Below are 14,369 nucleotides of genomic sequence, written 5' to 3'. Positions count from 1 at the left end.
ATCATTTAAATATAAGTGTGAGATGAGGAAGGGAAATATTGAAAACATTAAAGAATAAGTAGAAAATAATTTTTAAAAGCCTGTTTGCAGTTAATTCTATGAACATTAATTGAGCACCACATAGGAGAACTAAGCACACAAAAAAAGTTTCTACCATCATGCGAGACGGACAAAAAAGCAAGTAATTGTGGGCTTCCCTGGTGGCGCAGTGGTTGAGGGTCTGCCTGCCGATGCAGGGGACGTGGGTTCGTGCCCCGGTCCGGGAAGATCCCACATGCCATGGAGCGGCTGGGCCCGTGAGCCATGGCCGCTGAGCCTGTGTGTCCGGAGCCTGTGCTCCGCAACGGGAGAGGCCACAGCAGTGAGAGGCCCGCGTACCACAATAAATAAATAAATAAATTAATTAATTAAAAAGCAAGTAATTGTAATGTAACATACTTGTGGGGAGAAGGAAAAAGTGTTGATATTTTCCGGGGGCAGAGAGGGGCAAAGAGGAAACGTGGGCGTGACTTCAAAGGTTAGGAGAGTTGAGACTTGAAAGAAGGCTTAAATTCACCAAGCCAACTAGAGTGATGGAGCCATCCTGGCAGAGAGAATGAATGCAAAGGCCCAGAACTCTGAAACAGAATGACTGGTACAAAGCTTTGCATCATTAATAAGCCTGGAGCTTTTTTGAAATATGTTGCTGGGCATGTTAGTAGCTGTTACACCAAAAGGGTTCTGTGGTCAAATAAGTATGGGGAATACTGCATTTTATAGTGCTCATAATAGACTATTTCCATGTCTCTAAGAGGGAAATGTCTTTGACATTAATTTACAAAATGTATTTGACCATGGAGCCCTTTTTCTCTGGTGACTCTTGAACTGGTATCCCTTTGAACACCGTTTGGGAAAAGTTGGGCTCAAGCATGAGATGTGTAAGAAGACACATGATAGAAAGTCAAGTTGGGAAGAAAGCTGGTGGCTGGCTCGTGGAGTGTCTTGTATATTATGTTAAGCAACATTGAGCTTTTTCCTCTAGGCAGTAGGAAACGAATAATTTTAAGGTATTGAATAAGATTAAATCTGAATTTTTAGTTATCTGTTAAGAATAAAATAAAAAATGGACCAGAGGGCATGTTATTGCATTCTCAAATTTTCAGAGACACTGGTTTTTGCTTTTGTTGAAAAATTGCATTTTTTCTAAGTCTGATTAGTCCCACATGTGTAACAATAAATAAATTCTACTAAATATCACATTTTATATAAGTGGCATTTAAAATACTCTGAGCTTTTATGATTTTATTTTCTGCAAATAAGCATTAAACGCTAATTGTCCCCAGTCTCTCCTGTAGAGTAAATGAACTTTCCTCCCTACCCACCTACCAACTAAAAATCAAACAAAACAAGAGCTCACGCTTTATTCTAGCAGTCGTTTAAAAATAGTTGATCCTAGGGCTTCCCTGGTGGCACAGTGGTTGAGAGTCCGCCTGCTGATGCAGGGGACACGGGTTCATGCCCCGGTCCGGGATGATCCCACATGCTGCAGAGCGGCTAGGCCCGTGAGCCATGGCTGCTGAGCCTGCGGCGTCCGGAGCCTGTGCTCCGCAACGGGAGAGGCCACAACAGTGAGAGGCCCGCATACCGAAAAAAAAAAAAAATAGTCGATACTAGAATTTTTTCTGGTTTCAAAATTTGTTGCATTGCTATATATCACTGAACTATGTTTTTCGAAAGGTGGTTGGGTTTTAAGTGCTACTAGATTATTTGCTCCTATCTTTTAGTCACATTAAAATTTATAGTAATTATATTTCTAAGATAAAAGATTAATATGATCAATAAGATCTGTTTGTTAAAAAAAAGGAAGAATTCAATGACAGGGAACATGCAGGATGCAAGTCAACGTAGGAAATTCTTTTTTTGCTGCTTAATAAATTCGGGTACCTTGAATGTAGCACATCCAAAATTTAACACCTCCAGGCCTATCTCAGATTAATGGCACTTCTCTTCTTTCAGTTGCTAAGGCCAAAAATCCTGACTTCTGTCATACCCCACATCCAGTCTGTCAGCAAATTCCATTTGGCCCTACCTTTAGAATATATCCAGAGTCTGATCTCTCTTTACCACCACCGCCTCCACCACCTTGGCCAAGCTACTGCAGTCTCTGGCCTGGATTGTGGCAGTAGCCTGCATTTCCCTGCTTTTACCCCTGCTTACTTAGAGTCTGTTTTTAATGACGGCAACCAGCACAGGCCTGTTTAAGTATGTCAGATTATGTCACTCTTCTGCTCACAGCCTCCATTGGCTTCCTGTCTGACAATTATAACATAGTTCATACTGTGATCTAGCAGTCCCTGCCTGCATAATCTGCTCTTCTGTTACCTTTCTTACTTCAACTACTTGCTCTCATAACTGGCCACACTGATCTCCATGTTCCTCAAACACACCTTACACAGTCTGCTTTAGGGACATTTCGCTTGCTAGTCCTGCTGCCTGGAATCTTCTTTGACCAAATATCCACATGGCTAACTCCTTCATTTCATTTAGATCTTTTTCCTGGCTACCTTAGCTAAAATTTCAAAACTCATTAATCTTTGCTGTTTTCTAAATTCTTAGTATCACTGTTACCACAAATTCATCTTTTTCTAACATACCTAATCCAAACAGCCACTCATCAGATGTTTACAGTCCTGCTAAATACGTTAAAAACATAATCTTAGTGTGGTATTAAACAAATATTGTCTGCAAAACTCTAACAGAAACACACAAAGATGGTGTGATGAATTGGATTGACATATATACACTAATATGAATAAAGTGGATAACTAACTAATAACTAACTAATAACTAACTAATAAGAACCTGCTGTATAAAAATATAAATAAAATAAAATTTTAAAAGAAGAAGCACATAAAGAGCTGTGTTCAAATGTTATATGAACATAATGTGTCTGAAGAGTCAATTTAATGATTCCTTTTAGTTGACTTCTTCTGTACCTCTTTATGCTTCTTTTTTTTCCTCTTACCACCTTCTTTGAATCCTGCTGAGAAAATAGAGGGATTCCAGTTGCAAAAGTATATTGAGATACATGTTTGGGGCTGCAGGACTTCGGTGGATAATTGTTGAATGACCGTCTTCTCCAACTGCATTCTTCAGCAAAGCTCTCTTCATTTGCCATACCATTTAAAAGAAAGGACTTCAACTCACCATTGTCTTTGTCTCTTTCTTGATCATTCTCAATAATTCTCTTTGTATTGGTATTTCTGCCATTAACAATTTTACCTGAAGTTGTAACAGATATGTAGTTGCCCATCCCACTGTCGTCAAATGTCAGGGAAGAGAATGAACTAAGGCCCTCATGGCCCAGTGAACCACATGGTATATATATTCTGTATCATATGAAGAAAATCTCTCGAAAGGTGGATATTCACTGGATGTAGAGAAAAAGATCTTTCACCTCTGTTTCTGCTTCCATAGGAGCTTCTTGGGTTATTTAAAAGGTCTTCAAAAAAAAAAAAAAAAAGGTCCTCAAGCAAGTCTTCAAAGAAATGAAATGAAAATGGGTCCCTTTTACAAAAAATTTCTTTAAAGACATCATCTGGCTTACGGAATGTGAAGCCATATTCAGAAGAATCATCAAAATGACTTCTGCCTCCACCATTTAATCCTTCTTTGCCATATTTATCATAAATGTCCCGTTTTTCATCATTTGATAATACCTCATATGCCTCAGCTACTTCTTTGAATATTCTCTCCCGGCTTCTTCTTTATTTTCTGGATTTTTATCAGGGTGCCATTTAAGTGCCACTTTTCAATAAGCCTTTTTAATGTCCACAGGTGAAGTATATCTCTGCAATTCTAGAACTTCATAGTAATCCACTATGTTGTAACAGATGGTTGGAAAGGGGTGCTCAGGGTAGTGAGAACCGTGGTTTCCTCTCAGCTTAGGCTCTGCTGGTGATGGTGGTAGAAGCAGTGACTGCAGATAGGCACATTTTTACATTGAAGACAATGTTATTACCATGGACCACTGCTAGGACACATTAGGATACTGATTATATGGCAAGCAGAGTTACAAGCTTATGTCAGGGAGGGCTGCATTGTGGTGTCATTATGGGGTTGGGGTAGGGACTAGACCTTCCAAACAGAGCTAGTCCAGAGTCATACCAGACCATCCTTAACCCTCTGGACTATTTCCCCTATATTTTCCTGGAAGCCTCAAACAGTGCCTTATAAACCAGTGGGAGCTGTTGTTTATGGCCACAGCATACCTCTTGCATAATATGACCTCTGGGTTACTGAGCTTTAATAACTTACTTCTCAGTTGTTCCATGTTTTGGTTTGAAAAAATGAAGAATTTGTGAACTATGAAAAAATAATCAAGCACTTGACATATTTATTTCAACCTTAGTAAGTCATTGTATTAGTCCTGAGGCTACCATAACAAATTACCATGAACATTTAAAACAACAGAAATGTATTGTCTCACAGTTCTGGAGGCCAGAAGCCTGAGATCATGTGTCAGCAGGGCTACACTCCTTCCCGGGGCACTAGGAGAGAATCCGTTCTTCCCATCTTCCAGCTTCTGGTGGCTATACATATTCCTTGGCTTGTGGCCACATGTCTTCTGTTTCTGCCTCCATGGTTACATTGCTTCCTCCTCTTCTGTCTCAATTCTCCCTGTGCATTTCTCTTGCAAGGACGCATGTCATTGGATTTAGGATCAACCCAGATAATGCAGGATGATCCGTTCATCTCAAGTTCCTTAATTACATCTGCAAAAACCCTTTTTCCAATTAACAGTCACAAGTTCTGGAGATTAGGATGTGGACGTATCTTCTGGGGGCCACCATTCCAGACATTGCAGTAATAAAATCATTTTAGTGCACTGAGGCAAGCTTATTTTTAATGGAATAGGGCAGCAAAAATAAGAGTCACAGAAAGAATAGTATTTAGTGAAATTTCTATATACATTATACATATATATGTCTGTATATACTAGGTTACTGTGTAAAATATATTTCTTACTGTGGGTCTTGGTTTTAAAAATTTGAAAGCCGCTACCTAATATAACGGCTTTATTTCACAGGTGAAGAAATAAGTACAGAGGAGTTATGTAACATGCCAAGATCATGTAGATAGTAGAACTAAACTAGAACTAGCACTTTTTTCTACTATACCATGCTGCCTTTAATTCTTTGTCTTAGATTGCCTTCCGGAGCACATGCTTATTTCCTTCATTTTTCTCTATGGTCGCTTCATCTTTCTTTTTTTTTCAACTTTTTTATTATGGAAAATTTCAAACATATACACAAGTAGAGTAGTATAATGAACTCTGATATACCCATCACACAGCTTCAATAGTTATCAGCTCATGGCCAGTTTTGTTTCATTCAAATCCCCATTCATCCTCTCCACAATCCACCCCACCCCCATATTATTTTGAGACAAACCTGAGATCATATCACTTCATCTGTAAATATTTCTATTTATATCTCTAAAAGATAAGCTTCTTTTTAACATAATCACAACACAATTATCACACGTTAAAACAAATATTACTTCCGTAATACCATCAAATATGCAATCACTGTCCCAATTTCCAGTGATCTCATAAATATAATGTATTTGTTTTACAGTTTGTTGCTTGAATCGGGATCCAGTTAAGGTTCACATATTACAGTTGGTTGATAATGTCTTTTAAGGCTTACTTAATCTATAGATTCCCCCTTCCATACCTTACCACCCCTACCTGCCTTCGAATTTATGTGGAAAAAGCTGAATTGTTTGTCTGGTAGTGTCTTTGTTGATTGCTTCCCTGTAGTGTCACTTAGCAGGTTTCTCTGTATTTTTGTAAATTGCTTGCCTCATCTTTGTTAAGCTTTCAACCTGTGTAGACTGGGCATATTCCTTAATATGTATTCTGTACATTTTCTAAAGACAGATTCCAGGAAATACTTAATATTTTGTCCTTTTTCTCATTTTCCACTATCTTAACTGTATTTTCATACTGCCTGGAAACCTGTACCATTTTCTCTGTCTTTTTAATCATTCAAGAAGCTATAATTTTTCTCAATAACCCTTTGTAAATTTAATTCAAAGTTAATGTTTAAGACTTCTTAACTCTCCAAATACATACGCTGTCATTCATGCTTTATAATCCCTACTAAAACCTTTAACTTGATCCAGACTTACCGCGTTTTGCTGTGGTAGTGATTGTATGTTCACGGGAAGATTGTACAGTACTAATTGTATTGTTGGGATTTAGCAGAGAAGACTTACTGAGTGACAGAGTAGAGTGATAAGAGCAAAGATTTTGAAGTTAAATAAAACTGAGTTTGAATCCCAGCTTCCCTAGTACTAACTGTGTAACATTGCACAAATTACTTCTCTGAGTCTGATTCCTTATTGGTTAAAAAAAAAAATAAAAAAGAAGGCGATGATAATGCCTACCTCACGTAACAGTTAAAAATCTAATTCCTTAGTTTGGTGTACAAAGCCTTCAATGGTCTGATCCTTACCTTCCTGATCTTTTCCTCTCCCACCAGCAGCAACACTGACCTGAAATTCTCTTTCTATCCCTTTTCCCTCTACACACACACATGGGCACATGTGAATGTGGTGCTTTCTATGCCTTCCCTTTCATAATCTCATTCATGATACCTTCAGCTCCCCTTGTCACTTTCACTGACTAATTCCTACTCAGAGTAGGCATTTCTACTTCTGCAGTCTCACACAAGCGCCTGTAGTGTGCTTCTCTGTTCCCCAGATCACTGTGTCCTATCGTCATTGTACCCGTCCCACAGCGTTGTGTTAGTTTTTGTGCTCTCAAAAACCTTGTGTACGAATCCACCACTGCGTTCACAATGTAGTATTGCTCTGTCTCACCTCCACTAGACTGTATGTTCTTTCCAGACCAGGACAGATAGTCTTGTGTCTTTCCCAGCATGTGCCAATCACACACTTAATAAATCTTGCTGAATGAATGCTAATAATATTACTTCTTATGGGCTAAATATGATTAAGCATTTTTCAGACATTTCACTAGCTCTAACATTCCAAGATTAAATGAGATAAGATGTGCATATTTTCTCAAACTTCACATATTCTCAATAAAAATGTTAATTCTCTTTTTCTGAATTTTAGGACACAGCATAACACTACCTCAGTGAAATACTTCCTACCCCCTCCCCTGCTTTTGTTTGTTGTCTTTCTTCTGTTCCCATAGCTCCTATTCATACGTTAATCATACTGTATGTATATATACCTCTATTATATTCAGGTAGACTAAAGTCACTAAAGGTAAAGATAATCTCATTTCTGTATCCCTAAGGCCCAACACAGGCTCTGGCTGGCCCAGAGGAAGGACCATATAAATACTGAAGGAGATACTAATTTGCATTTTTCTAAAGCATCCTACTGCTGGAGGTAGATAAATGTGTATATACTGTCGGGACTTTCTAGGTACACTATTCCATTTCATCCTCTTTATCTCTCCTTCAGGATGCATGTCATGTTCACAGCGAAGGTACTCCCTGCAGCCCATCCGAGAGAGGAGGATTCCAAACCGATACTTAGGCCAGCCCAGCCCCTTTACACACCCACACCTCCTCAGACCAGGTAAGGCCTTTTAACTGTAATGACTGTCTCTCTCTTTAGGGGCTTTGTCTAGAACTGTGCTATCCAATAGAATTTTTGCAGCAGTGGGAATGTTCTAGAGCTGTGCTGTCCAATACAGTAGCCACTATACACAAGTGGCTACTGTACACTTAAAATGTTGCTAGTGCAACTGAGGAACTAAGTTTTTTAAAATTTTATTTCAATTAATTTAAATTTAAACAGCTACATGTGGCTAATAGTACTGTATAGACAGCACCATCTAGAGCAATAAATACGATTAGCCTTATAATTCAGAAGTATCAGTGAAAAGTATGTATTTCAAGATGTTTTTAAAGAAAAATTCTGTTACTTTCTAAAACATGGTGTCTAGAACTGTGTTCTAACTATTGATTCTTTGTGAACTACTGTGTTAAAGACATTTTAGGAAACATTTTTCTTGAAAGCATTAAATGCTCATGTCAATATTAAGAAAAATATTTTTATATAGGTTACACAAGATTTCCAGATGTGATTGTCACAACTTTGAGAAGTGATAACAGTGATAAAGGTGATGCAAAAAGTTGATAAAGGCTTACTTCACTAATTTTTTTTTTCTACTTTAAGATTCCAGCGTTCCTGCTGGAAGATGTGTCATCACTATTGTTCAAATTCATACCTAAGGTTTTTTGTTTTGTTTTGTTTTTTTAAAGACACTTAAGGGATGAACTATGATGAATGAATATCATCCCAAAGAGGTAGGCAGGGTAAAACCAAATGCTTTGGAGAAAAATTAGTCAGGTTTTCAAGGGAGATTAATTGTTGCTTCTGCCATGCGAAGTTAAATCTGTATTTACTGTGTAAGCATATATATTAATAATCTAAATTGCCTTTGGAAATATGTTGCTCTTTCACTGTCTCCACTCAGTGAATGATACCAGTGTGTCTCTCAGTGAGGGCTTCCTTTTGCTGATTCTTCATCAGACTGGAATTCCTGCTGGGAAGTCGGCTGAGACTCAGGAAATGCAGCTCACCACTGAAACACACAGGAAATCAGAGTTTTTCAAAGCTGTAAGGTAAGCTTAATAGCAATACAGTTGATATTAATTTAAGTATTTCTCCATCCAATCAACCTACCTGTAGCTTCAATTAAATACTAAGTTTTACCAGCTTTGAAAATTACTGATTTCTCGTGGTGAGATACTTTTACATGGTGAGCTGCATTTTCCAGGCCTTGAAACTAGTAATCATATTGTCAAGATGATGGCCTCTATATCTAGACTGTTATTTGTGTTATGTGCATGTTAACTATGTTAAAAATGAATGTAAATAAATACACACATACAAGTTCATATATATACATATGTTCATATAAACTATGGGGGAAAAGGAATACCTATCATAATTTTTTTTTTTTTTTTTTTTGCGATATGCGGGCCTCTCACTGTTGTGGCCTCTCCCGTTGCGGAGCACAGGCTCCGTACGCCGCAGGCTCAGCGGCCATGGCTCACGGGCCCAGCTGCTCCTTGGCATGTGGGATCTTCCCAGACCAGGGCATGAACCCGTGTCCCCTGCATCGGCAGGCGGACTCTCAACCACTGTGCCACCAGGGAAGCCCACCTATCATAATTTTTATTCTCCTGTACAATAGGGATTGGGGTAAGTGAGAAGGGATAAAAGTAGATAGAATTTTAAAAGAGAATTATCAGTGTTAAAGAAACCACCAGATATACAATAGCCAAAGTGTTAATCACTTATCTTTCTCCACGTAGAGAAGCAAAACTTACAGAAGTGTTAAAATAATTGAGGATTGGAGGAAGAGTCAATTATTAAGAAAAATTAAGAGGCATTTAATACTTTTTTTAAAATCTCTTTTACAAAGCCAAGGTCAGTTTGTTAGTTTGGGGTTTAAAAGTATGTTTCTATTATGTGGTTTGCTCCAAAAGGTTTCATGTTTGGAATATTTCCCCAGTACTTGCCAGTACTTTAAACTTTTGGAAAATATCTCAGTCCCTTTCCTAATTATTATACGAGTTCCATATATATGATAGACAAATTAGAGAATACAGATAGGGCTTCCCTGGTGGCGCAGTGGTTGAGAGTCCGCCTGCCGATGCAGGGGACATGGGTTCGTGCCCCGGTCTGGGAAGATCCCACATGCCGCAAAGCGGCTAGGCCCGTGAGTCATGGCCGCTGAGCCTGCGGCGTCCGGAGCCTGTGCTCCGCAACGGGAGAGGCCACAACAGTGAGAGGCCCGCATACCACAAAAGAAAAAAAAAAAAGCTCCTGAATCACTTAACTCATTCTTGTCATTGTGTGAGAAAACCAGATAATTCAGGGCTTTCATGTAAATAATTACTTTGATAGGGATAATGGTCATCCCTATAAATTTTACTCTTTCAAGATCCTACCTGGCTTTGTATTACCAGGATGACAACCTCTTCAAGTGTAAATTATTTATTGTGGTAATAATTATAACTAATATTTATATAGTGCTAACTGTTCTAAGTATTTCATTAACTTATTAAATCCTCCTGACAACTTTGTGAAGTGGGTGCTATTATTATCTCCACTTTACAGATAAGGACACGGGCACAGAACAGTTTGGTAGCTCTCCCCAAGTCACTCAGTAGGTTGTTAAGCCAGAATTCCAACTCAGCAAAAGTCTGAGTCCACACTTAACCACAAAACAGCACATAACACCCATGCCAAAGAATACTATATGGGAATTTTTTTAAGTCTTTTTTTTGATATAATATTTTTGGTAAGAAGAAATTCAAGTGAGAGAAGTCTTAATGTAAAAGTTATTTCAGCTTTAGAGAGTGGTATAGTCATCCCTTGGTATCCTTAGGGGATTGGTTCCAGGACCCTCTCAGATGCCAAAATCTGCGGATGCTTAAGTCCCTTACCTAAAATGGCATAGTATATGACTGCAATCCATGCACATCCTCCCATATGCTATAGTCCATCTCTAGATTACTTATAATACCTAATACAATGTAAATGCTATGTAAATAGTTGCTCATGCACAGCAAATTGAAGTTTTGCTTTTTGCGACTTTCTGGAATTTTTTTTCCAAATATTTTTGATCTGTGGTTGGTTGAATCCCCAGATGCAGAACCTATGGCTATGGAGGGCCAGCTATACTTTTTTTTTAATGTGATAAAATTTACATTAGGTGAATTGCACAGAGCTTAAATATGCAATTCAATGAGTTTTGACAAAGGTACACCAATATAACCCATACCCCATTCAAGATATAGGGCATTTCCGTCACCCCAGAAAGTCCCCTCATACCCTTCTAGTCAGTCCCCACCTCCATCCTTAACCACTGCTCTAGTTTCTATCAACATGATTGTTTTGCCTGTTCTTGAGTTTCGTGTAAGTGGAATCATACAGTATGAACCCTTTCTGTCTGGCTTGTTTTGCTCAGTATATGCAAATAAAATCCATTGAGAGTATTTTTAAATTATTTATTTGATCATTTCATTTTTTTCAGAGAGGTCTGTGTTTTACTTTATAAAGGAAATGTTTATTAGCTTTTTCTTTACCCCCATTTTCCAACTACATAGTAATAGATCATTTTATGCACTACTTCCTTATATACAATAAAAAACTCCTAATATTAAACAGAATTCAAGGACACTGCTTCAGGCCACGTTAAAATCCTAACCTAGTTAGTTTCAGGAAATAATTAAAATACATACCTAGATTGTAGCAAAGACTTGCATATTTCCATCCATTTTCTGTCTTCATAAAACTTTTCCTCTCTGGGTTTTCTGCCTGGCTGGTAAAATATGAAGAACATTTTTCTTATTCTCTCGAGAGGTCCAATCCTAGATGTCCTGGAAGAGCTTTTCTTCTTGGCTGCACAGTCTCAGGATTGATTGTGAGACTTTGTTATTTACAGAGTCCAGATTGTGGCATCTAGGCATTTGATTGCTTAAATAACTTGTTAGAGTAGCCCTTCTATCCTTAATTGACTCCACATGACAAAATACTGACTGCTTCTTAATACTTTACAATTTGACAAAGTTACCAGAATGTCTATTCAGATGCAGTTTTATCTGAAGAAAGTCAGGCTAGATTGACTATAATGGTTAGTTCTGTGATCAAAGGCCGTAACAACTGCCAGGTTTACCTCTAGGGTTGAAGTTCATTGCTTTATCACACTTTTTTCCCCTCCTTCAGTTGATAAGGTGTGTTTTTCCTTGGTTAATTTTTCTGTTGTGATGAAGAGTTCTTCGAAATTTCAGAAGTTTGGAAGCATATAGTTAATGGTCACTGCATAGTGTTTACAATTAGTAAGCTTGGGAAAATGTAGTCAGTGTTTTAAATAAATATTTCTCATATAGTCATTTGTATGAAATTAGATTCAGCAACGAGGAATGCTTTGAAGGGCGAAAAAGGTGGTTTTGCAATCCTGCTTTGATTTTTAAATAATTTTATCTTTTTTTCAGAAGTTACTTCCTAATATACATATATGTATACTCTGTTATTAATGAAAATGAGAGATAACACATTGATTAATTAAGATCATTAATATTGTGAATTTTCTTCTTATTTCCAAAGTTTTTTTAAAAACACAATGAATTGATTTTTTAAGTTTAGTTTTATTACATGGACCATAGCTGGGAAATGACCAAAAGCAAAGCACAGGATAGGGACCAAGTAAAATGACAAAAAGGAAAAGTTGGATAATCCACCAATTATAACCAGCCTCTGCTTTTAGAAAAGAGTATTTGCTGCTTGGGTAAATTAGGAAATTTCCAGTATTGAGTAACAGTGGCAGACTTAACATGAATAATTATCAGGGAGATAAATAGTTAAGCTGTTCTTGGGCTCTGGTATAAAGTTCGATATTCTGCCCTAGAGCCCTAGGGGACTCTTAGCCAACTCAATCCTCAGAGAAAGAAATGTGATGTGAGCTTTTCTAGGACCAACTCTGTTGCTTTGCTTGGCCTGTAAGGCCCTCTCTTATTTATCTCTTTTGTTTCTTACCAATTTTGTTAATAAAAATGTAAATTTTTATATTGTAGGTAAATAAAAGTTAAATAAAAAATTATTAATGGGATAGAACTACAGAATTTTCTGGAGAGATAAACTATGCATAGGTAAAACAACTAGACAGTTCCAAAGTAATCATAAACAGCTGAGTTGCATGTACTGAACATGAGTACTAAGAAAACTCGAAGGACTTTGATCCACTAATTTCTCTCCTGGGACTATCCCACAGAAATAAAAGCAACAGTACATAGGGCATTTAAAAGTACCCTATGTATATAAGTAGAAAGATGTTCATTATTGCAGCAAAAAGCTGAAAATAATATGAATGCCCACCAGTATGGAAATGGATCAGGAAGTTATGATACATTCCCCCAAGAAATAATATGGAGACATCAAGCAGAATGAGTTGAAGCTGTGCTAAATGAGTTGGTGGGAGGGACTTCTATGAGGTATTGTTGTGTTAGAAAGACAACATAAACACAAGACTGTGTATCCCATTTTTGTAAAACACTAGTGACTCAAAAAACACTAAATGCAGGTATATGTGTATGTGATTATATGAGTATTGAGAAAAATAGGAAAGGATACATACTAAATTACAAATATGGGGGTGGTTCTAATGTGGGTAGAAGGAGGGAAGGGGAGTGAGGTCTCAAACAATGAAGAAATGGGGGAAAAGTGTTTAACTATTGAAAGAGTATGGTATGATTACATTTATACACAACTATAAGATGTGTATATGAAAATGAAATAGTTGACTTTAAAAAAAATGTAATTCAAAAGAACAAATCAACATGATCTGGGCTAATCAAGAAAGCCTTTTGAATCAGAAGGGTCTAAAAACAAACATATATTGAGCTCCAAGTCTTGAGTGGAATTGCTTTGGAGGGAGAAGAAATTTTAGAAAGGGGACACACTGTAAGGAAGGTAACAGGTTGGACTTATGTAAGATATAGAAGGAATTAATTTCAGAATAATTGGGGGAATGATAAGAAAAAAGTTGGCCACGTCACCAAAGAACACATCTTGTGTGATTTCATTTATATGAAATCTGTACTATAGACAAACCCAGAGAGGCAGAAAATAGATTAGTGGTTGTCAAGGGCTGGATTGGATTCGGAGGAAACAGGGAGTAACTATTGATTGGCATGGGATTTCTTTTTGGAGTGATGAAATATTCTAAAATTGTTTAGGGTAATGGTTGCACAAATCTGTGAATATACCGAAAATCATTGAATTGTACACTTGTAAGTGGGCGAATTGTATGGTATGAAAATATCTCAGTAGAGCTGTTACCAAAAAAAGTTGGCCAGATAAGTTGAAGTCACCTGGTAGAGAACATTAAAATGTTACATTTAAATGTAAATGTTAAAGTGGCTTAAGAGTATGAATTTGATCTGACAGACGATAAAGAACCATTGTAGGTTATGAGTATGGAGTGGACTGTCCATGGTTTCCCTTTTTAACCTCTTTTTCTCTTTATTTGGGACTTTAATTATAAGAGTATATACTCATTGAAACAGAATTCAAATAATGTAATAAATCATGTTAAATAGAAAATTTCAGTTTATGTCACTCTCCATAGGTTACCACTACAAAAATTCTGATTCTTTTCTAAATTCTTTTTTCTCCTTTGTTTTTTTTAAACATAATGAGAACATACTGTCCATCTTCTTATTTAACTTTCTTACACAGCAGTGTTTCGTGGCTATCTTCCCATACTTGCATGTGGAGACTGGCTACCACAGGGAATAATAATAATTCCCCACGTCATAGAGTCATTGTAA

General features: G+C 37.3%; 2 protein-coding genes across 2 annotated transcripts in view; one reads left to right on the top strand and one right to left on the bottom strand.

The window, feature by feature from the left end:
• The window catches only part of XPNPEP3 (X-prolyl aminopeptidase 3), a 60,132-nt gene that overhangs the window by 2,568 nt on the left and 43,195 nt on the right, over nt 1–14,369 (top strand). The window contains exon 2 of the mRNA XM_060165056.1: nt 7,483–7,599. Coding sequence (XP_060021039.1) covers nt 7,483–7,599 — 117 coding nt within the window. The remainder of the gene's footprint in view (nt 1–7,482; nt 7,600–14,369) is intronic.
• On the bottom strand, nt 2,943–6,769 carry DNAJB7 (DnaJ heat shock protein family (Hsp40) member B7). Its single transcript, XM_060165506.1, is given in 7 exon segments — nt 2,943–3,052; nt 3,055–3,364; nt 3,367–3,431; nt 3,434–3,479; nt 3,672–3,734; nt 3,737–3,858; nt 6,682–6,769. Coding segments are annotated over 7 exon segments (804 nt in total).

This window comes from Lagenorhynchus albirostris, chromosome 11 (genome assembly GCF_949774975.1).
Source record: "Lagenorhynchus albirostris chromosome 11, mLagAlb1.1, whole genome shotgun sequence".
Classification (NCBI taxonomy): domain Eukaryota; kingdom Metazoa; phylum Chordata; class Mammalia; order Artiodactyla; family Delphinidae; genus Lagenorhynchus; species Lagenorhynchus albirostris.
Note: the sequence above shows the minus strand (reverse complement) of the source record. Positions and strands in the feature narration are given on the sequence as shown.